Source organism: Capricornis sumatraensis, chromosome 20 (genome assembly GCF_032405125.1).
Source record: "Capricornis sumatraensis isolate serow.1 chromosome 20, serow.2, whole genome shotgun sequence".
NCBI classification, from domain to species: Eukaryota; Metazoa; Chordata; class Mammalia; order Artiodactyla; family Bovidae; genus Capricornis; species Capricornis sumatraensis.
In genome coordinates, this window is record NC_091088.1 from 65,910,531 (window position 1) to 65,934,962 (window position 24,432).

The following is a 24,432-nucleotide window of genomic DNA, read 5'->3' on the forward strand; positions in this document are numbered from 1 at the left end:
GTAAATCTATTACTTCCTTGCCTGTCACTTTGCTGAGTTCCTTCTGTGCTGAAACACAAAGGACCTGAGCCTCAGTAAGTCCAGGCTCCAGCCACCGAATCCCCCACCAGGTGGGAGACACTGAGCCTGCTGCCCAACCAGCGTGTAGAACCCAGAGCAGTTGAAGCCAGAAGGTTAACGATGCTGACTCCCGCTTTCCTTAGCCCCAGCCAATCAAAGAAGTGTCCGCGAGCTGACCACACCCATTTTGAGCCATTAGTATAAAACTCCTCCCTACCTCTTATTTGAAAGACACAGCATTGAAGGCATTAGCCCACTGTGGCCCCTTTGCTTGGCAAAGCAATAAAGCTAAACTTCTCTGCTTTGCCGGGGGAGGGGGGGGGGGAGCAAAAGACCGATTTGCTTACTCCTGAACCTCCTGACTTAATTGGCTTGGAAAATTACACTTTTTGTCTTGCTAATAATTTATTACATTTTTTTCCACAGCACACGTTCAATATGGTTCTGGAAAATACTTGTAAGATACTATTTAAATAAATGGGATATTTTTACTCTGCTGCTGCTGCTGCTGCTGCTAAGTCGCGTCAGTCGTGTCCGACTCTGTGCGACCCCATAGACTGCAGCCCACCAGGCTCCGCCGTCTCTGGGATTCTCCAGGCAAGAACCCTGGAGTAGGTTGCCATTTCCTTCTCCAATGCAGGAAAGTGAAAAGTGAACGTGAAGTCACTCAGTCGTGTCCGACTCTTGGCGACCCCATGGACTGCAGCCCACCAGGCTCCTCCGTCCCTGGGATTTCCCAGGCCAGAGGACTGGGGTGGGGTGCCATTTTTACTCTAGTTTTAATTAATTTTTTGGAAATGTTAACTGGATAATATAATGAAACAATTTACTCGATTTTCCAAATGCTGTTAAATTTCAGTTTCAAATTAGGCTATTACCTGACATGTTTTGTTGTTTACTTTTATGCTGTAATAAAAAATACTTTCAATCATTTCTTTAGCAGAATTTTTTTCCTGACAGATGTGTGTGTTCTGTTTTATAGCAGGGGGTTACTGGGTTGTTTTGGGACTCTTAGGATGCAACGATGCTCAAAAGGCAATGACGGGTACAAAGTAGATGCAGTATAAACATAAAAACAATTAGTTTGAAGCTTTAATTCAGTGAAAGAACTGAGATGGCAAAAGGGTGACAGGAAATCTTTTTTGTGGGACACCGAATATCCTCCACATAGAATTTGTTCACAACCAAGAATAATGTATTTATCTTTACTAAGTGATCTTGATTTTTATTTATATTATCATTTTTGGTGAGCTGCATAGCTTGCAGGATCTTAGCTTCTTGACCAGGGATTGAACCTGGGCCCCACAAGCAAAAGCAATGAGTGCTAACCCTGGACCACCAGGGAATTCCTTGATTTATGTTATCTTTAATATGAAATCTTTATGTTACATTTCTATTGCTAATATTTTATGATGGACTTTTGAATCTTCATGGGGGATTTGAATCTTCATGGGGGATTTAATTTATTTACTTTCTCATTTTCTATTTGTCTAGTTTTGTTTCCTAGTAATTCTGGCCTCATAAATTGGGTTGACAGGTGTTTCCTCTGTTTCTTGAAAATAAATCACATAGAATTGCTGGTAATTCTTTTTAAATTTGATAGAATTGTAAAACACCATTGTTGCAACTTTGTTAAATTACCTTTTATAGAGCCCCGGAATGTTGACTGTTAGGCAACAGTCCTGCCAAAGACTGCAAGGGAGAGTCAAGTGGAGACGTTTATTACACAGACTCTTGAGGAGCTACAAGGTACATCTGGAGGGAACATGTAGAAAGTCCAGGCAGGGTCTGTGCAGAGCATGATGGACAAGTTTAATTAAGCTCTCACAGTCACTATCTCTGCTTTTGAGTTTCTTTCTTAGGTGGTGGGCATTTTGAAATTATAAATTTGCATTGCAGTTCAAGGCAGTTATTCAAATAATGTTTAATATTGGTGATTTGTTGTAGGTTATGGGTTTCATGGAATTAGTACATTTCATCTTATAATCTTGTAGAGTTTTTGTAAGAGTTCCTTTCTATTCTTTCCATGTCTGCATGGTCTGTAGTGATAGTCCCTATTTTATCTAATATCAGTAATTTTATTTAGTGTAAATGAAGGGAAAAGTCACTTCTGATAGATGCTGCAGTTATTCATATATAGTAATATTATGTACAGCCATTTATCAACCTGTAAGATCATATATGTCTGCCCTTTGATACCAAGTTTGGTCACTAGACTAAGGCAACCCTCCCTTTCACTTGAGAGGATTTGCACTTTTTTTTTTCCCATTTCACGCAAGCTTGTTTTTCTTGAGTTCCTGGGCAATTCGGTATGAGTGGAGAGGCATGTTTCAAGTTTAAATGGAAGCTTTCAAAGCTTTTATTTGCTTCTTGTAACCCTGTCTTTAGTTTCTTGGGCTCCAAAATCACTGCAGATGGTGACTGCTGTCATGAAATTAAATGGCTCTAGCTCCTTGGAAGAAAAGCTATGACAAACCTAGATAACATATTAAAAACCATAGACATTACTTTGCGGACAAAGGTTCTTCTAGTCAGAGCTAAGTAGTCACATGTGGATGTGAGAGTTGTACCATAAAGAAGGCTGAGTGCAGAAGAATTGGTGCTTTTGAACTGTGGTGTTGGAGAAGACTCTTGAGAATCCCTGGGACTGCAAGGAGATCCAACCAGTCCATCCTAAAGGAAATCAGTCCTGAATATTCATTGGAAGGACTGATGCTGAAGCTGAAACTCCAATATTTTGGCCACCTGCTGCAAAGAACTATCATTGGAAAAGACCCTGGTGCTGAAAAGATGGAAAGCAAAAGGAAAAGGGGACGACAGAGGATGGGATGGTTGGATGGCATCACTTGACTCAATGGACATGAGCTTGAGCAAGCTCCAGGAGTTGGTGAAGGACAGGGAAGCCTGATGTGCTGTAGTCCATGGGGTTGCAAAGAGTCAGACATGAATGAGTGACTGAACCCTGTCTTCTACTTCAAGAATGGCTTTGGATAGACTGAAATTTTATGCCGAATGACAGAATTTTAGATACAAGAAGTGAATAATGATAGATATGGTAAGAGGAAGTCTGGAGGGTGAACTGTGTGATTTGATGCATCCTCTGCTCCTTCTAAATCTATGAACACTTAGTCTTTACTGTCCTTGTAGCAGTATGACTGCTGAGTGACCAAGAATGGTGAAGGTTTCAAGTAAAACCCTTTTCCTTTTTAGATTTTGTCTGATTTTCAGCAAAATGTCAGTCTCATATTTTCCCTAATATTAGCTACTAGTTAAATGGCCATCGTAGTTTTAATAAAAATTAATTTCTGCAATATCCCATTTCCACCTAAAGAACAAAGAAAAGGTGAAAAGATGTGAGGGATAGAACATGTCTGCAGTTTGTTATTTATCCTGAGAGTATAACATGCAGTGAGAAATGCTTATTGAACTTACTGTGATAATTATTTCAGTCTCTGTAAGAATATCATGCTGTGCAAATTAAACTCAGTCATGTAAGTCAGGTATATCTCAAACTGGAGGTGGGAGCGGGTGTGATTTTAAAAGGCAAGTAAAACACTTGAGCAAAAAGAAGAATGCAATTTATAAGAATTTTTTAAAAAATAATGCATTTTTAAAATGTATTGCAGTGATTAGTGACAGAAATTACTACATGCCATGGTGCTCCAGTCTCAGATGCTAGGTTATGTCCCTGAGGCTCTGGAACCAAGGCGTTGAGTTAGTCGTCCTGCCAGAATGAGGATTATAGAAAGGGAAAAGTGTTCTGTAAGATGTCGGTGTGAAATGGCCCATTCTTCAGTGGGAAACTTTTATCACTCATTCTAATTTTGTAATACTGAAGAGCATGTCAAGTTCTTGTTTCCCTAAACTGTTCAGTTCAGTTCAGTCGTGCCCGACTCTTTGTGATGCCATGGACTGCAGCACACCAGGCCTCCCTGTCCATCACCAACTCCGGGAGTTTACTCAAACTCATGTCCATTGAGTCGGTGATGCCGTCCAACCATCTCATCCTCTGTCGTCCCATTTGCTCAAGTGAATCATAATTGCCGCACAGAGTCGGACACGACTGAGCAACTTCACTGGCACAGCAACCACTCGGAGTCGCACTTTTCCAACCATCGAAGTGTTTGCTCCTCGAGACCACAGCGTGCGAGCAACCTGCTGGCAAAAGCAGGTTTTCCCGTAACGATTCTCCACTTGTTAGGAGGAAACAGATTAGCTTCCCACCAAGGTAGCCCACACGGCTGTACGCTTTTACTCCCAAAGGTTCAAAACAGCAAGGTAACAGCACATTCGGGGCTCCTGGGAGGCGCCGGGTCCCGCCTGCCCTCCCGGGGCTGGGTTCACACGCAGCCCGCACCCGCCCTGAGGCCGACGCCCCGCCCAGCGCCCCCGGAGGGCCTGTGTCCAAGTCCGCGCGTGCGCAGTTGGTTACGGAAATGGAAGCGCGGAGCGCGGAGTGAACGTTGACCCGCCGCGGGTTAAGCGTCAGCTTTCTGTGTAAATTCCTGCTGCGCCTCCTCCGTCACTCAAACCTCGGGAGCTTTGGAGTGACTAGACACCTGACATCTCAGCACTTGGCCCTTCCACCCCCAGGTAAATCCAGAAGTCCTTGTGCAGGTCGGGTGTTTGGGGTTTAGATTCGTCCGGAGGTCGGTGCCTCGGCTCTTCTGCCTTCAGTCCAGGTAGACGCCGCCTTTTGCTACATTTTCTGGCTGAAAAACCCGTTAGTCCCTCCGCTCCCCAGTTAAGCCCTCTTTTGCCAGGCGGATTCGCGCCCCTCTCCTGCCAGCCCGCTTTCTGGAGCCCTGGAGGGCAGCGCTGGCCTTCCCGCCCAGGGAGAGGCCCCGACCTCCTGGCGGGACCTGGTGAAGCTCTTTTGTGTCGTTGGTGGCGGTGGAAGGAGTCGCCGCCGAGCTTCCACACCAGTCCTTTCAGTCCCAGTGCAAAAAAAAAAAAAAAAAAAATCAGTGAGAGGCAGAGTGATAGTTAAGTGATTTATCAGAATAGGAAGTTTGTGAGTCTTACAAGTGGGCAGCCGAGAGGATGCAAAGCCCAGACAACTTGCTGGGCTGCAGCTTTATCATTAGAGGGAAAGTGGCGTGGGGGGTGAGGTGGGGAGAAGACTTTCCTCGTCTTTCTTGAGTAGATGTCAGCCTTCCTGCATCAGTCCCACCAACAGGTTGGGCAGGGGAGTTTTTTGTTGTTGTTGTTCCTACCTGGTCAAGCTAGCTTCACCAATTAGTGCTTTTTATGTGTACACAGAGCGTGTGGTAATTTACTGAGCTCACTGAGCAGGGTGTGGGGCTCATGCCACCGTTGTTATATTGTTTCAGGGTCCTCTTGAGCATCTGTTGAATAGCTTTGTTGCTAAACAAGCCTGCTTTCTTGAGTAATCATTAACTTGCAGGAGTCTCCGGTATTTATTCTACTGACAATCCCCTAGTTGGATTAACTAGTTAATCACCTGCTTTGTCCCCTCACTCCCGTCCCTATCTCTGGGATTCAGGACAGCCCGCCCCTCTCCTAAGACCCCCTCCTCCCTGCCATCACTTCGGTCCTCCCATCTCCTGAGGCCAGTCCTTCTGCCCAGCAAGCCTCCCCTTGTAATGGGAGGTGACCTGAGCTAGCCGTGTGAAACACAGTGGTCTTCTGTTCCAAATTCCATATGATGGAAAAAGGTGTGTTTTTTTTTTTTTCTGTAGGGAGATGTCTTACTCAGCACTGTAAATACGTGGATCAGAGGGCTCAGGAGAAGCAGATGATGAGCAACTGAGAGAAAAACTGAGAATGAGAAGAGGAGGAGGGAGAATCCATAGGGATAGAGACTGTGGCTGAGGGACTTGTAAACAGAGTGAAATGAAAGATTAAGCATTGAAAATAGCAGGCGAATAAAGATGTAGATTTTTTTTAAAGTTGGATCTCCAGGGATGGGAGATGTCAAGTTTAAAAAGTGCACAATGTGAGGTTTGCAGGTAAAGTTTTGTTCGGGGCAAAATGAGGACTGCAGTCCAGGAGACGGCACTGCACGTCGCTCTGAGAAGCTGCTGCAGAGAGGCAGGGGGAGAGGGCAGTGTACAGAGTTTGGTGAAGGGGGATTACATGCAGTCAAGCACGTATTTTTTCCCAGAAGTTTTCTACTACTTTTGTGAAGCTTTGCTAATCACAAGGAACAGTCATCACCATGGAGGACTTTAGTGCTTTTCTAGATACGGGGAAATACAAGAATTGGGCTCATAACATTGGCTCCTGAAAATACCTATCTGAAGACCTCATCTGTCAGTTTCTCCCCCAATCACAGATGCCTCATTTCTGCTCTCCACTGTGAACTCCTTTCAGGAGGTATTGAAGGTCAGCAGCGCATGAATTAACCCTTGTAGAGGTAGACAGGTAGATTATTATTGTTTAGTGGCAAAGTCCTGTTTGATCCTATGTGGCAGCATACTAGGCTCTTCTGTCCTCCACTATCTCCCGAAGTTTGCTCAAACTCATACTCATTGAGGCGGTGATGGTATGCAACCTTCTCATTTTCTGCTGCATCAGAGTCTTTGCTGAGTTGGCTCTTGCCATCAGGTGGCCAAAGTATTGGAACTTCAGCTTCAGCATCTGTCCTTCCAGTGAATATTCTTGGTTGACTTCCTTTAGGATTGACTGGTGTGATCTCCTTGCAATCCAAGGGACTCTCAAGAGCCTTCTCCAGGACCACAGTACAAAAGCATCAGTTCTTCGGTGCTCAATCTTCTTAATGGTCCAGCTCTCACATTCAAACATGACTACTAGCATGTAGGTAGATGGCAAGTGCCAGTTTGTAGCTGACAGAGAGTAACATAGAGGGGCCTTGGATCAGCGGTGGGGCAGGGGCACCAAAGGAGAGGCACTTCACACAGAGTGGGGTGACAGGATGAAAGAGCTGGACACTTGGGCTGCAGAGCACCATGGCGCTGGGAGAGAAGGAGGATCAAGTGTGACCACAAGAAGAAGCAAGAGCAGGAAGGATGCATCACCACCTGGGGTGTCAGAGCAGGGGGGTGGGGGGAGAAGGGGAGTGGAAGAGGGAGAGAAGGGGTGTAACTGGAGGGCAGAGAGGGAGCAGCGAGGGGCAAGAAAGAGGCAGACGCACAGATGGAGGACTGTCAGAGAGGGTGCAGAGACCAAGCATCTCGAGGGGAACAGTTTACAGAGTGGGCAGGACAGGTGTGAGGGAAGAAACAGGAACAGCAGGAGAGCAGAGGGGAAGAAAAGAGACAGATAAACCGACTAAAAGGGAAACACCTAGTAGAGCAGGTGGGTAGTGGGAACTGGATGCAGATGGATGGTGAGTTGTTTGTTGTGGATAAGCTGTGATATATGATTTATTTTAGAAAGTAACAAAATGTCTCTAATTGTACAGATGAGGATGAGAATAGCAGAGCTTGTGTCTTGTGCATTCTGTAATTCTTCATATCAGAGGATAACTTGTATTTGCAAGCCCTGCTTAGCCAGGGGGCTGCTGCTGCTAAGTCACTTCAGTTGTGTCCAACCCTTCGCGACTCCATGGACTGTAGCCTGCCACGCTCCTCTGTCCATGGGATTCTCAAGAATACCAGAGTGAGTTGCCATGCCCTCCTCCAGGGGGTCTTCCGACCCAGGGATGGAACCTGCATCTCTTAAGTCTTCAGCATTGGCAGGCAGGTTCTTTACCACTAGCGCACCCCGTGATTTGATTCACTCAGTTGTGAGTCGCCCCCTTCCCTTTGACATGGGGCACAGGAGTAGGAGAGGACAAGTGGAGCAAGAAATGATTCAGTCTATCACTGCATGGTGCCTTTTAAAAGGAACATCAAGGACTTTCCTTGTGGTCCAGTGGTAAAGGATCTGCCTGCCAAGGCAGGGGACACAGGTTTGATCCCTGGTTCGGGAAGATCCCACATGCCGTGGGGCAACTAAGCCCGTGTGCTGAAACAAGAGAAGCCACCACGATGAGAAGCCTGCACACCGCAACTAGAGAAAGCCCGATCACAGCAACGAAGACCCAGCATAGCCACAAAATAAGTAAATAAAAAGTCAAGTAAAAAAAAAAGGAACATTGAGAATGCTCCTTTTTGTGATGGGCCTACTTTTCTTTCTTATATCTTTACATATAATTCTTTCTGTAGCTTGGAAAAATTTTAGTTTATTCAGTTTCTGCTTCCCTGGAAATGATCATTAACTTTTGTTAATAAGCTTTGGTGCTTTTCTATAATCAAATCATTCTTTAAATAGTAATATAATACATTGTGAAATTTTTAGAACACTGATACCACAAATATTAGATGATAAAAATTCATTCTTTTGAAAATGTGTTTCAGGTTTCTTGGAGGCCTGCTTGCTTTCTCTGGAAAAAGATCTGGAAAAGCTCTTTGGTATGTAATAAATAATTTTAGACCTTTTTGGTGGGTACTTGGTAAAGTTGTCAATGATCTTCTGTATTAACAGACAAATCCTAGTTTTACCAATTAGTCTAATATTTTGTTTTCTCCCTTTTTGTGTGTCCTGCTAAGAGGAAGAGGAGGAAACAGAACAGGAGTCAGGAATGGCTCTTTCTCAGGTAAAGTCATATTTTCAGCCTGTCCTTCAAATGTCCTTTTTTGGATTCTCTATTCTTCCCTGGCTCCAAAGTATCCTGCCTGACACTTGTACATTCATCCTCTTTTTCAAGAATATTTTAGCTGTTTGCTGGTTCTTGAGATTCCCTATGAATTTATGAATAATTTATTTTTTCTTTATCTGCAAAAAATGGCATAGGAATTCCTTAAATCTGTATACTGTGCCTCCTGCAGTGGAAGCCTGGAGTCCTAACCACTGGACCACCAGGGAAGTCTCTCTTTGGGTCTTTTTTTTTTTTTTTTAAGAAAATTTTACAATGAAATCTTATTGGCTTGATTTTTGTAGTTTGCTATTTCCATGGAAAGAAAATGTTATCTGTTTTTAATCAGCTCAACTGCCTCTTAATTTCCATTGAAAAATTACAGGGGTATACCAGGTCTTGCTGGGTTGCAAATGAAGGAATTTTTTTAATCATATATTTTCATTTGCATTTTTAAAATATTTATTTATTTGGCTGCACTGGGTCTTAGTTTCGCCATTGCAGGATCTTCAGTTTTTGTTGCAGCATTCAGGTTCTTTAGTTGCAACATGCAACTCTTCATTGCAGCGTGTGGGATCTAGTTCCCTGATCAGGGCTGGAACCTGGACCACCTGCACTGGGGACATGGGGTCTTAGCTACTGGACCATCAGGGAAGTCCCGTACATTTTTTAAAATTTATCTTTAATTGGAGGATAGTTGCTTTGCAATGTTATGTTGGCTTCTGCCATACAAGAATGTGAATCAGCCATGGGTATACATATATCCCCTCCCTTGGGATCCTCCCTCCCACCCTAATTTGGCCATTTTAAAAGCATAAAGTTCCCACTCCAGGGTGTGTTTCTATTTATATATATCTCCAGGGACTTTTGTTTTAAAGTTTAGTACTTTTCAGTATAGAGGCCTTACACCTACTTGTCTGATCTTTTTCCTAAGTTTTCCATAGGATTGTTCTCTCATTTTCTGTCGAAATGGTTCACTGTGTGTAGATAGAAATGCAGTTGATTTTCATGTGCTGATATTTTATGCTGCAACTTTTCTAAATTTTTTCAAAAATTTTATTTTGTTATTTATTTATTTTTGACTGTGCTGGGTTTCCTTGGCCGCACTGTGTTTTTGTTGCTGCAACCAGGCTTTCTCTAGCACAGGCGGCACAGAGCCTGTTCTTTAGTTGCAGTGCTCAGGCTTCACAAGGCGGTGGCTTCTCTTATTATGGAGCACATTTGAACATTACCTTGTTAGCATGTGAAATGAGTGCAGTTGTACAGTAGTTTGTACATTCTTTGGCACTGTCCTTTGGGATTGGAATTAAAGCTGACCTTTTCCAGTCCTTTGGCCACTGCCAAGTGTTCCAAATTTGCTGGCATATTGAGTGCAACACTTTCACAGCATCATCTTTTAGGGTTTGAAATAACTCAGCTGGAATTCCATCACCTCCACTAGCTTTGTTTGTAGTAATGCTTTCTGAGGCCCACTTGACTTCACGTTCCAGAATGTCTGGCTCTAGGTGACTGACCACACCATCGTGGTTATCCAGGTTGTTAAGACCTTTTTTGTATAGTTCTTCTGTGTATGCTTGCCACCTTAATCTCTTCTGTTTCTCTTAGGTCATTGCCATTTCTGTCCTTTTATTGTGTCCATCCTTACATGAAATATTCTATCTCCAATTTTCTTGAATAAATCTCTAGTCTTTCCCAGTCTCTTCTTTTCCTCTATTTCTTTGCATTGTTCACTTAAGAAGGCTTTCTTATCTCTGCTTGCTGTTCTCTGGAACTCTGCATTCAGTTGGGTATGTCTTCCCCTTTCTCCTTTGCTTTTTGCTTCTCTTCTTTGTTGAGCTCTTTGCAAGGCCTGCTCAGACAACCACTTTGCCTTCTTGCATTTCTTTTTCTTTGGGATGTTTTTGGTCACTGCTTCCTATACAGTGTTACAAACTTCTGTCCTTAGTTCTTCAGGCACTCTTGTTTACCAAATCTGATCCATTGAATCTATTCATCACCTCCATTATATAATCATTAAGGGATTTGCTTTAGGTCATACCTGAATGGCTAGTGGTTTTCCCTACTTTCTTCAATTTAAGTCTGAATTTTGCAATAAGTAGCTCTTGATCTGAGTGATAGTCAGCTCCCTGTCTTGTTTTTGCTGACTGTATAGAGCTTCTCCATCTTTGGCTGCGAAGAATGTAATCAGTCTGATTTCAGAATTGTCCATCTGGTGGTGTCCATGTGTAGAGTTGTCTCTTGTCTTGTTGGAAGTGAGTGAGTGCTATGACCAGTGCATTCTCTTGACAGAATTCTTTGTTAGCTTTTGCCCTGCTTCATTTTGTACTCCAAGGCCAAACTTGCCTGGTACTGCAGGTATCTTTTGACTTCCTACTTTTGCATTCCAGTCCTCTGTGAGGAAAGGACATCTTTTTTTGGTTCTAGGATGTCTTGTAGGTCTTCATGAGACCCATTTTACTTCAGCTTCTTCAGCATTAGTGGTTGGAGCATAGACTTGGATTACTGTGATATTGAATAGTTTGTGTTGGAAGTGAACAGAGATCATTCTGTCCTTTTTGAGACTGCACCCAAGCGCTGCGTTTCAGATTCTTCTGTTGGCTGTGTGGGCTGCTCCATTTCTTCTAAGGGATTCTTGCCCATGATAGTAGATATAATGGTCATCTGATTTAAATTCACCTGTTCCTGTCCATTTTAGTTCACTCTTGCCATCTCCTGGTTGATCATGTCCAATGTACCTTGATTCATGGACCTAACATTCCAGGTTCCCATGCAGTATTGTTCCTTATAGCCTTGGACATACTTTCACCACTAGACACATCCACAACTGAGCATCATTTCTGTTTTGTCCCAGCTGTTTCGTTTTTTCTGGATTTATTAGTAGTTGTCATCCACTCTTCCCCAGTAGCGTATTGAACACCTTCCAACCTGGGGGAGACAAGATTTAGGGAACACAAGCCCTCCTCACACCCTAGTTTTATCAGAGACTCCACCTTTGAATCACTGTTATAAAACCCTTCATCAGATCCTCCTGGGTTGATGTTAGATGTGTACATATTTATAATTATTATAGCTTCTTGGCAAATTTACCCTTTTCTCATTTCATGATGTATTTTGTGTCTCGTGTTAGTTTTTTTCCTTAGGTTAGTTTGTCTGATATCGTGCAGTAATTCCTGCTCTCTTAAGGATTGGATGTCTTTTTTCATCCTTTTACTTTTTGATTTAGATTTGTGAGTGTTCACAGTTCCAGCTCTGACATGCTGTATGTCTTGCTCCCACCCTGTTTTGCTCTCGTCACTTCCTCTGTTGGTCCCTGCTCAGGCACACTGTACTGAGGTGAAAGGCAGGACCCCTGGCCAGCCCCCTTAACTCCACTGTCACTTCGGTACGAATTCATCAAGTGTTTCCTTCTGATCATGATGTTTGGAGAAATATTCTTTCTTAATTACAATATATTTTTTCCGTAACTTTTCTAAGTTCAAGTCAATGTTTTAGAAGTCAATGTTTTAGGAGTCAATGTTTACAGAAATAAATACTGTGTTTTAAATTGTATTTATATGTAGGTATTCCATAGAAGCTGTAGTTAACGTTTCCTGCTTTTTTTCCTGTTGGTGCCGTTTAGCACAGGTGACTCTTTCCTTGTTCCAAAAAATGCTGAAATTCACATATATAAAACTGATGATAAAAAATCATGCAAAAATATGTCCAGAGGGGATGGCCAGTTAATTCCCTATATTTTATATATAGCATTAAGTGTGTATATTTATTCCCAACCTCCTGGAAGTCTCTTTAACTGTTGTCTCAAATTTTCTTTATGTTGACTGATTTATCCTCTCTATCCTTATTGTTTACTTATTGCATACCGAATCCTGTGCAGACTGTTAGGAGTAGAATAGTGCATTCTATGAACTCACTCCTTTCTCTTAAGGAATTTCAAGCTAGTTAGGGAATACATAAGGGTGTCCTGTCCCTCCTGGTTCATTTGGGTCTTACCATTCTAGTACATCCTTGATGGCATCTGACTGCAAACACTGAACTCTCCTGTGTGGGCCAGGAACAACCCCCAAAAATGAGGGATGGGGGCTTCCCTGATGGTCCAGTGGTTAAGACTCTGCACTTCTACTGCAGGGGGGCAAGAGTTTCATTCCTGGTTGGGGGAGCTAAGATCCTGCGTGCCATGCCGTGAGGCCAAAAAAAAAGAAAAATGAGGGCTGGGTGGGAGTAAGTGGATAAACACCCAAGCTCCCTCACCCCTCTGTGGAGGCAGTTCTGAGATTGTTTCACAGACTCTCAGATCATGTCCATCCACATAGATCTCCAGTTGCCCATGGCTGCAACTTTCTCTTCCTCACTGGAACTTTCTGGAATGTTCCTTTTTGGAATGATGCTACTGGATATTTCTGGAATGATCTCTCAGATTATTTGCACTTGAAAAAAAAAATGTCCCTAGACAGCATCTCTCATTTCAGTTATTTCTGCATTTGTAATACACATGTGTCCATAAGTTAGTTCATGGATCTGCAAATCCATGGTTTTGATAAGACATCATAATTTTAAAACTATGTCCTGCCTGTTTTTGTAGCTGAAATCATATCATAAATATATTCTGTGGCCTTGCATTTTTTCCTACACTCTCCTGTTCAAGGTTCAGATAACAGTAAGATTACTAACATGTTATGTGTATGTGTTTGTGCACCCACGTCTGTAATGATCTTTTATTGCCTTCCGTGTTGTTTGCTTTGACCTTATTTCAAGTTTTCTCAGGGAACCCTCTATCAGTGTGCTTCTAGTGCTCTTCTTTATTTTTTTTTTTTCTAATGCTCTTCTCTTACTTGAGTTTTTGCTTCCTTATCTTGAGTTCAAGACCTCATTCTCCTTAATTGAGGTTCCTGCTCTATGATTACTTAGCTTCTTGAACTAAGTAGAGTTTCTCCAGGTGTCTCTGTAGGATGGCATATATCTTTTTCTACTGAGCTATGATGATGATTAAAAAAAAGTTCGTAGCCATAAAGCATTTAGAGTATTGCTTAGCATCTTTGAAGTATTCGAACACCTTTAGTCATTGTAATCATGGTTTAAGATTTTGACCTTTTTTTCAAAGCACTGTTGACTCTGTCATTTCTGATTCCATCACTCATAGTGTAGCTCATCTAGATACTGAATAGCAGTCAGTGTGTAACAAACACATACTCTAACACTTCTGGAGAAACTACTCATTATTAAATCTTATTTACATGTATTGCATGTAATGTCCACAAAAATGGACATTGATTTACCTCCACATTGGACATCAATCATCCTCCACATTGGTTAGAGGTTATCATAATCTCTGGGTAAAAGCATAAGGAATTAAAATTAAAGGCCCATAATTTCCTCCAAATAGCTTTCCATGGATCTGTCAGAATATTACTTCAACTGAGTTCATCCTTACCCCTCTCTCCTCTTCTCCTTTTGTGTGAAAATAAGAGCTCTCCTCATGGCCCCTTGGTGAAATGTGTTTTCATTTCAGGCACAGCTGACCTTCAGGGATGTGGCCATAGAGTTCACTCAGGAGGAGTGGGAATGCCTGGACCCTGCTCAGAGGGCCTTGTACAGGGACGTGATGTTGGAGACCCTCAGGAACCTAGTCTCCTTGGGTGAGGATCACTTCCCTTTGAAGTTGGGATCTGCCCTGGGTTATCTCTGCATTTCCCACGGTGTGCCTCTTGGGAGCCCCGGTTTTACTTGACTGATCTGAAATCCCTGTTGATTCAGACATGAAGAGCTTCAGGACACAGCCTCAGGAATTTAAATCTACCTTTTCCTCTGACGATCTGCCCACTTCATGATACATCAGGAGTTGTTCCAGAGCTTTTGTAGTTGTAAAGCTCAATGGAAAACTTTTAACATACCCATTTTCCTGTTTCCTACCCATGTTCTTTTGATTCAGGAGTTTTAGGAAAAGAGCTATGTTTCTTCACATTATACTGTTACCTCTATATTCAGAAGGAGGTAAACAGCAGGTGAATTTTGAAAATATTTTTCTATTCCTCTCTGTATTTCCATCAATCCTCAGCTGAGCAAGGGACTAGGATTCTGGCAAATCCACAGCAAGTCATGTGTCTTTCCTCTTATGTGGAGGTATTTCTGTTTCTTATTTGAATATTTTACCCACCTTGTAACGAGACAAAAAAGAGTCCTGGTCTGTGGAGGGTATGCTTTTGAGGGTATAACAGGTCATATCTTGGAAGGGCCAAGGGGAAGCTTCATTATTAATAGTGTGTGCAGACTTTCCCCTCATCAGAGAATTCTATGGAAAGTACAAACATTTACTTCTTCTTTTTTTTTTTTTAAACATTTACTTCTTATCTGAACTCTCAGAGGGAATTTTTCTTCTGTGTAACTTATCTATGGGGTGGGTTTACTGGTTGACAGATTATTTTGAAAAAAAAGTAGAGACATTACTTTGTCAACAAAGATCTGTTTAGTCAAGGCTATGGTTTTTCCAGTGGTAATGTATGGATGTGAGAGTTGGACTATAAAGAAAGCTGAGCACGGAAGAATTGATGCTTTTGAACTGTGGTGTTTGGAAAGACTCTTGAGAGTCCCTTGGACTGCAAGGAGATCCAACCAGTCCATCCTAAAAGAGATCAGTCCTGGGTATTGATTGGAAGGACTGATATTGAAGCTGAAACTCCAATACTTTGGCCACCTGATGCGAAGAGCTGACTCATTGGAAAAGACCCTGATGCTGGGAAAGATTGAGGGCAAGAGGAGAAGGGGACGACGGAGGATGGGATGGTTGGGTGGCATCACCAACTCAATGGATATGGATTTGTTTGGGTGGACTCCGGGAGTTGGTGATGGACTAGAAGGCCTGGTGTGCTGAGGTTCATGGGGTCGCAAAGAATCAGACATGACTGAGCAACTGAACTGAACTATTCATCATATATTGTAATCTTTTTCCGCTGCTGCTGCTGCTAAGTCACTTCAGTCGTATCCGACTCTGTATGACCCCACAGATGGCAGCCCACCAGGCTCCCCCGTCCCAGGGATTCTTCAGGCAAGAACACTGGAGTGGGTTGCCATTTCCCTCTCCAATGCATGAAAGCGAAAAGTGAAAGTAAAGTCAACTCATATAGAAAATAACCACTTCATGCTATATTGATATGGTCTGCATATTCTATGATATGAAATAAGAAATATCCCCAGAGACCGGCTGATAAATCTTTCTGGGTGTTTTTCTGGTTTTGAGCAATGTTACAAAAGCCTGTCTCAATGGCATCGTAACAGTGATGTTCATATGTGCAATAACCATCCCCTTACATTCTCAGCAAGCAGTATAGGGATTTCTCTTCAGGATAACGCTGTCCAAGTTCCCATTCTCGTTTGTGAGGCTGTTTTGTAAACTGTTACTGATGCCATCTTTTGGTCACCTGTGTGTCATTGTTCTTTTACATCAACAGCTAAGTTTAAAACATCTAAATTAGAGAACTTATGAAGTGGAATGATACTTTCAATAGGAACCATAATTCATTTTTTGTTTAATAGCCTGTCCTTCCCCCATTGGGTGGTCCACATCCTCTTGTTGAACATGGGGATCCCCTTGGACCACATACACAAGAATTTATTTCTTATGCCACTGTCGTATGCCACTGGTCTTTGTGCTAATACCACACTGCTTGGATTTGTTTAGGTTTCTGAGACTTTTAAAAGTAATTGTGAAACCTCCAACTTTGTTCTTTTTAACCTTGGTTTTTCTGTTGAGTGTCTCTTTAAAAAAAAGAATTATTTGGCTGCACCAAGTGTTAGTTGCAGCATGTGGGATCTAGTTCCCTGACCAGGGATGGAACCCAGGTCTCTTGCATTGGGAGTATGGCATCTTAGCTACTGGACCACCAGGAAAGTCCTTCAGTGTCTTTTGAGGTTGCATTTGAATCTTAACAATGGATTTATCTATTTAAGACACACTGTCAGGGTTTTATTAGGGATTGGGTTAAATCTGTTGATTACTTAGAGGAGATCGGGGCTGTTCAGGGTGGTATGGCCTTGCACTGTTGATCACTTAGAGTAGTATTTACACCCTGACCATGTTTACTTCTAGTCCATAAACTTGAGATGTCTGCATTAATCTGTGTCCTTTGGGATATTTTTCAGCAGTTTTTAGTTCATAGAGAATATATCTTTGCCTTCTTCTGTAAAATTTTGCCAAGTACTCTAGTTTTTTAATAATATTTTAAATGGAGTTTTCTGAATTTCCTTTATGATTTTTTAAATTGTTAATATATAGAAACAGTATTGACTTTTGTTTGTTGGTTTTGTATGTTGTTGTTTTTCTGAGTTTATTCTTTTTTTTTGCCAACTACTCAAGGTGTGTGTATTTTTTTTTTTTTTTTTTTGCCTTACCATGTGGCTTGTGGGATCCTCATTCTCCCAACAGGGATTGAACCTGGGCCCCTGACAGTGGAAGTGTGGAGTCCTAACCACTGAACTACAGGGAATTTCCTGGGGTGTTTTACGTATTCGAACATTTCATTTTTCAGAAGAGATGGATTTCCTTCATTTGCTGTTGGGATTGGTTATATGTGTTTTTCTTATATCTACATGTTCTTGGTAGGAATTTCCGTAGTTTTTCTTTTAGAAGTAGTGCAAACATCTTTGTTACATTCCTGGTCTTAGAGGCAAAGGTTTAAGTCTTTCCCCATTGATTATGATATTAGCTGTGGGCTTTTATTACATGTCCTTTATTGTGTTTAGGTCACTTTTTCCTCTTTCTAGTGTTTACTGAGTGTTTCTATCATGTTTTTAACATTTCTGCCTGAGGGAACCTCTGGGAATGGGGAGACTTGTGCCAGTTAACTCTCAATGCAATGTAAGAAGGAGGAGGGAAGTTGAAGGCCAGGAAATTGTCATGAACTTTCCTATGTTTTTCCGTCTAGTGTTTTAGGACAAGCATTTCCTTGGGTGCTGCCTCTTCTTGATTGGTTTGTTGAATTTTCCCCAATTGCTTATTGTTTATTGTTTTTAACTTGGTTCCCTCATGGGTAATGGGTGCCTATGGTTTACTGTCCTGCTGACATCACTCCCTCATGGTTTGGTTTTTCTTTGTAGAGTTTGTGTTAAGAAATTTAATGATCTGACTTTCAGTATTTAGACAGGCTGTCTAAGAACTACTATCATGTTTAATAACAAGGGATGTGGATGTAAATATTTTATAGAACCAAAGTATGTTATGTAATTAATGTTTTAGTTAGTAACATTTTTTTCTTTCTTTACTTACTTAACTATTGTGATCATATCCTGAAATCGCTCAGGCTTCGGCAAACACTTTCTGCTATCTTTTTTTCCCCATACAAGGTGTTCTCGCCTAGCCAAGAGATCTTCATTCCAAAATCACGATCTCCCTCCTTTACTTTGCTCTGTTTGTGTGTGCACAGAATGAACTGATTCATCATCTTCTGATAGTCTTCTCCTGGTTTTCACTTCTGCTTTCTGCTAAGATCATTATTGCACAGCCTCCTGAAATATTTTGTGTGTGTTTATTGAACATACGCATGGAAATACAGTCATTGGAATATTCAGTTTGCATAGCAAATAGTATAGTAGACTGAAAGTTAATTTCCTTCTGCAGTGTTTAAATCTCATGTGGTTCTTTCCCATACTCATACTATAATTCCCCTAGTTAAAAATGGGCCAGTAGTATACTATTGCTAAGCCAGTTCTTTTAAGATCAATATTTTTAATTGTCCTCACACAGTTATAGTCATACAGATGTCCTCCTACATATGCATATACCCTGAGGTCCACTCAGTCCCTTTCTCAGTTCTGACCTTTCTTTATATGGTCCCTTGGAGTGGATGAAAAGGTTGTTATTTCCTAGCATTTTTAAGTTATTCTCCTGAACTTCCTAATTTCCACTGTACTCTTTCACCCACCCCTCTACCTTCCACATTACTCACACTGTAAAAATAACACCTCTGTATACTGATCAACTTTCTCATGACCCAACCTAAATCACTGTGTGCAGCTGTGACAACTCAGAAACCATTTCCAGGAGGGGTGGCTGAATCCCCTTAGTAGTTACACAGCCCACTTCTTGCATCTCCCTTGAAGCTTTCTTCTAAGCTTCTGATATTTGTTGCAGTATTTTGTAATATACTGCTTGGATGAGGGTCATGTTTAAGAATATATTGTTTCAGTCTCTAGGTCACAGTTCACATCATGGTTCTCACTACTTTCTGTGTCAGTTGGGGTCATGTACATAAATCTGTGATTCCACTTTCCTTACTTGAAAAATTGTGATAATTATACTCAAGCCTTTAAAAAGAAATAGTATTTTTTTTGTCTTTAGGTTTTTGTGTTTGTTTTTTGGCCTCACCGTGCTGCTTGTGGGATCTTCCTTCAAGGAATGTAACTTTGGTCCATGGCAATGAAAGTACTGAGTTCTAACCACTGGACTACTCTTAAATTCCCAGAAATAGTGCAGTTTTTATATTAAGTCAAAATGTCTTTTGTGTAAAAAGATACATGAATAGTCTGTATATAGCATGTTTATTATGCTATCCCTTTTTTGCATTATACATTGTATGCTTTTCTTTTCAATTTGTTCTCAGCAATATGGTGTATCAACCTAAAGTAAATTCACAAATTGCTCACTCTTTATTACATACATTTTGGAGCCAAAGAACTGGATATTTTAGGGCACTGCAGAATTAGGGAATTGCTCTATTTAATGGCTGTCAATATAAATGGAGAGTATTTCATTTACTAATCTTTAATTTTGATTTACAGAAGGTGGCCTTTCTGAATGTTTTATGCTGCTTCATGGGTACATAGTTTTACAGGAAGTACTTAGAAGAACATTTTGTTTTTAAAAAAACTTTTTTATCATATGCACCATTTTCTCTATTCTTTGTTTCCCAAGTTGAAACTACCACTCATTGAGATTATTCATTGAATAAGTTAGTTTTGGATTATTTACTGTTACAGTAGATTTTTTCTGGTTTTTAGCATTCATTTGTATTAAACAAGTATGCCCAATATATGTATTCTTTTTCCCTCAGCTTTGAGGCACCAGTAGGTATGTTTACTGCTAATTGGTGTGTGCTTTGGTGTCATGGTTGAAAATTACACTTTCTTGGATTGGTAACAAAAGTTTCTCCAATGTGAGTGTTCTTATTATAGGTTGTTTGAAAATTTGTTGTTGTTGAGTTGATAAGTCAGTTCTGTCTCTGTGCGACCCTGGGAATGCCGCACACCAGGCTTCCTTGTCCTTCACTGTCTCCCAGAGTTTGCTCAAATTCATGTCCATTGAGTCAGTGATACTAGCTAACCGTCTCATCCTCTGCCGCCGTTTTCTCCTTTTCCCTTCAGTCTTGCCCAGCGTCAGGGTCTTTTCCAATGAGTTGGCTCTTCCCATCAAGTGGCCAAACTGTTTGAAATTTAGGTGCCCTAAAATTAAGTAATATTATCTCAGATCAGTTTACCTTTAGTAAAGAATCATTCCATTTGTGTTTGGAAGGTTTTTATATCATGGTTGGCAATTTTCATAACCCCTTTTTGTGTAAGTACTAGTTTGGTGTAATATCATGTTTAACATGAAATATTTATGAGTTATAATAAGTGAGATACTTACAGTTTTTTGTATCTTGTAGATATCTCTCATATACTTGTGATCAAGAAATTACAACTAAATGAAAAAACTGATAGAGGAGAAGAATTCCAAACAGTGATATTGGGAAGACACGAAAGGAATAAAATAAAAAATTTTTACCTCAGGGAAATCCAGGAAAATATATATGACTTTGAGTCTCAGCCAAGAGATGAGGCAAGAAATTACAAAGTAAAGCCTATAACACATGACAAAAATCTCACTGATGAGAGAGGGGAGCACGGTAGAAGTATTGCAGGAATCAAGCCTATTGAAAACAGGCTTGCATTAAGCTTTTGGGATGACCTGCATGTTTACAAAAGTGAAGAGAAGATTGATGAATTTAATCAAGCTGACAAGAGTATCAATATTAGTGCTTCATTTTCACTACTTCAAGGAATTTCTCTCCTTGTCCAAACCAACCTTTCTAATTCATATGGGAATGATTTTATGCATCCTTCAATACTAACACAAGACCAGGGCACACGCATGGAATGCCCTTACAAATGTAATCAGAGTGGCAAAACCTTTCATCAGGGCTTGAACCTTACCCAACATCAGTTGATCCATACAGAAGAGAACATGTTTAATTGTGATGTGTGTCGCAAAGTCTTTAGTCGACATTCAGACCTTGCTGTTCATCAAACAATTCATACTGCAGAGAAATCTTACAAGTATAACAGGTGTGGCAAAACCCTTTACCATGGCTTGCACCTCACTGGGCATAAGATAATCCATACAAAAGAGAACTTATATAAATGTGATATATGTGAAAAAGTGTTTACTCAAAGTTCATACCTTACAGTTCATCAGAGAATACATACTGGAGAGAAACCATACAAATGTAATGAATGTGGCAAGGTGTTTAGTCAGAATTCATACCTTGCAAAACATCGCAGAATTCATACTGGAGAGAAACCTTATAAGTGTAATGAGTGTGGCAAGGTCTTTCATCACAAGGCCAACCTTGCAAGTCATCAGAGACTTCATACTGGAGAGAAACCTTACAAGTGTAATGAATGTGGCAGAGCTTTTAGTCAAAAAGGAAACCTTGCAAGTCATCAGAGAATTCATACTGGAGAGAAACCTTACCAATGTAACGAGTGTGGTAAGATGTTCAGTAGTAGATCAACCCTCGTCAGTCATCAAGTCATTCATACTGGAGAGAAACCTTACAAATGTAATGAATGCAGCAAAACCTTTTATTTTGGCTCACACCTCAAACAACATAAAATTATCCATTCAGGAGATAAACCATATAAATGTGACATCTGTGGGAAAGTGTTTGGTCAAAATTCATACCTTGCAGTTCATCGGAGAATTCATACTGGGGAAAAACCTTACAAGTGTAAAGACTGTGGCAAAATCTTTAATCACAGCTCGAACTTCAAGAGACATCAGATAATCCATACAGGACAGAAATTATGTAAATGTGATATATGTGGCAGAGTCTTCAGTTTTAATTCATATCTTGCAAGGCACCGAAGGACTCATACTGGAGAGAAACCTTACAAATGTAACGAGTGTGGCAAGGTCTTCAACCGGAATTCAAGTCTTGCAATTCATCAGAGAATTCATACTGGAGTTAAACCTTACAAATGTAATGAGTGTGGCAGCTGCTTTAGTCGAAAGGCATACCTGGCAAAGCATCAGAGTGTTCATACAAAAGGGAAGCCTTTCAAAAACAAAGACTGTTGAAAACCTTTCATTAGATCTCAACTATCACTCCACACCAGGTAATACATACAGTGGGGAAATCATTTAACGTGATGTATGTGGGAATGTCTTCATTCATTCAAAATTGACACTGTATATTGGGAAATTCATAGTGGATTGAAATTTGCACATGTCATGAGGGTGGCAAAGCCTTGCCATTACATAATCTGTACTAGGCCGAAACTCTAGAAATATGTTGAATGGCTCAAAGTCTCCAGTCCACAAAGTCTCCAACCTTAACATGAACTGAAGTTTCATGTTGGAGAGAAACCTGACAAATATTATGATGAGTTTCAGAAATCCATCAGTGTACTTTGAAACCTACCTTTCCATCAGGTAATCCACATTGATGATGAACATTAAGGATGTGTTTTAATTTATCTGATGTTGCCATCTTAGACTTCATTGAAAATATCATCTTGGAGAGAGAAATCAGATAAGTATGTTTAGTTGACCTTAGACAAGGAATTCATTCACCAAAGATTTCTTTCTGGAGATTATTACCTCACAAATGCCAGGAATGGGCAAAACCTTTACTTGAGGCTCACATTCTACGCATCATCAAATAATCTATGCTGGATAGAACATTACAGATGTAATGAATGGGGCAAAGTTCCAAATTAGTGCTCACTCATGACTTAATATTAGAATATTTATCCTAGAGAGAAACCACACAAATATGATATGTGTGGCAAGGGTTTTATCCAAAGATAAGATGAGGGAGATACTGGAGTCCCTTAAATGCAACAAGGGTGGCAAAATCTTTACCTTGAGTTCAAGTATGAGGCAACAATGGAGAGTCCATTGAAGAGAAACCCTACAGACATATGAGTAGAAGCTTTATCCTAACTGCACAATTCACCAGACTTCTCATATATGTCTTTTGAGAGAAACCACACAAACTAATATGTGTGCTAAGGCTTGTGCCTGAAGATGAAACCTCAGAAACATAGAGGATTTAGTTTGGAAAGCAACGTTTCACATGTAATAAATGTTGTAAAAAGTTTTTGTCAAGTAGCTCCACTTTTGATGTAATGATAGAATTCATACAGGTTAGAAACTATAGCAATTTACTGAATGTGAAAAGAATTTTATGAAATGATGCATCCTGAGGTTTCATCACAAAGCTCATGCTACTGGGGATAATCCTTACAAATGTAATGAATTTGGTGAATTTTTCACACAATTCTTAAATTAGCCTACATATCAGAGAATCCATAATAGGAATAAGTTAAGGCTTTAGTTCTCCCAAGAGTAATGTGAGATTGTTATGTACTTCAGAGTCGTCAGAAGTCACAGAATGTTAAAACTTAGGAAATGATGTGTATATCACATACAGAAGAATATATATGTAAATGGCCAAGTATCTGTGTAAATGTTCTATTGAGCTTTCTTGGAGACCACATTACTATTTATGTCTTTCAACCTTAAAGTCTGTTGATCTTACACCTTCATTATAGGCCTTTGATGATGGTCTCTGGGAAGGAGTCAGTAAGGTGAAGGAGGTGGCTTCATTAGGTGTGGTTCATTCACATCCATGTTCCCTGGAAAAACAAGGACCCTGAATTACCAAATTCAGTAGTGTGTCAGTTAGCATCAGGAAGGGGCTCTAGAGAATAGTGTAAAATTGCTGTTGCTCATCCTGCTTGTTCTGTTCATGGTCCGTGGATTGATCACAGTGGACAGAACCCTCTACTACGTGACTGTGAGCAAAGCAGTAAGGACATTAAGGGGCTTGACTATTCATGAGAGGAAAGGGACAGGTTACTAGGGATGGATTATGTGGTAGGAACAGTGCCCAGAACACGTTGGTTGTTTTCTCCATTGCATGGGAATAAGTGTTATTTGCATCTGTGTGTTTTGTTTTGGCCACACCATGTGGCATGCATGATCTCAGTTCCCTGGCCAGAAATCAAGCCAGTGCCGCCTAGAGTGGGCACACAGAATCTTAGCTACTGGACTGGCAAAGAAGTCCCTGCATCTGTGTTTAATAAGACATTTTTTCTTAGGAATTGAAGGGAGAGCAGTTTATCGGAGAGGAAAAATTTTATTACTGGGTGAAGCTTACAGTTTGAACTTCTAGTTTGTCTCAAAGGAAGGCGCCCTCAGGCTTTAAAGAAAAAAGTTTGTCCAGATAGGCTGAAAAAGAAAAGATTTTTCCTGAACATTAAAAGGTTTCAATAGTCAAATAGCAAAAAAAAAAAAAAAGGAGTTGGGAATTCCTTGGTGGTTCAGTTGTTAGGGCTTAGTACTTTCACTGCCAAGCTCACAGGTTCAGTCCATGGTCAGGAATCTAAGATCCCGTAATCCCAGAAAAAAAAATTTTAATGGAGTCAGACTTCATAAAACACTGAGGCAGAGCCCTCTTGCCTACCAACTTATGTCCCTCACAAGTGTGCTATATTAATAAGTCTACTTCTTGCCCGTC

General features: G+C 40.8%; 1 protein-coding gene across 1 annotated transcript; it reads left to right on the plus strand.

Annotated features, from left to right (window-relative positions):
- Positions 1-8,608: 8,608 nt before the first annotated feature.
- Positions 8,609-22,812, plus strand: LOC138096925 (zinc finger protein 665-like). The gene is made up of 4 exons (XM_068993161.1): positions 8,609-8,623; positions 14,169-14,295; positions 20,293-21,966; positions 22,742-22,812. The coding sequence occupies exons 1-4, from the start codon at positions 8,609-8,611 to the stop codon at positions 22,810-22,812; spliced, it is 1,887 nt and encodes a 628-aa protein (XP_068849262.1).
- Positions 22,813-24,432: the final 1,620 nt, after the last annotated feature.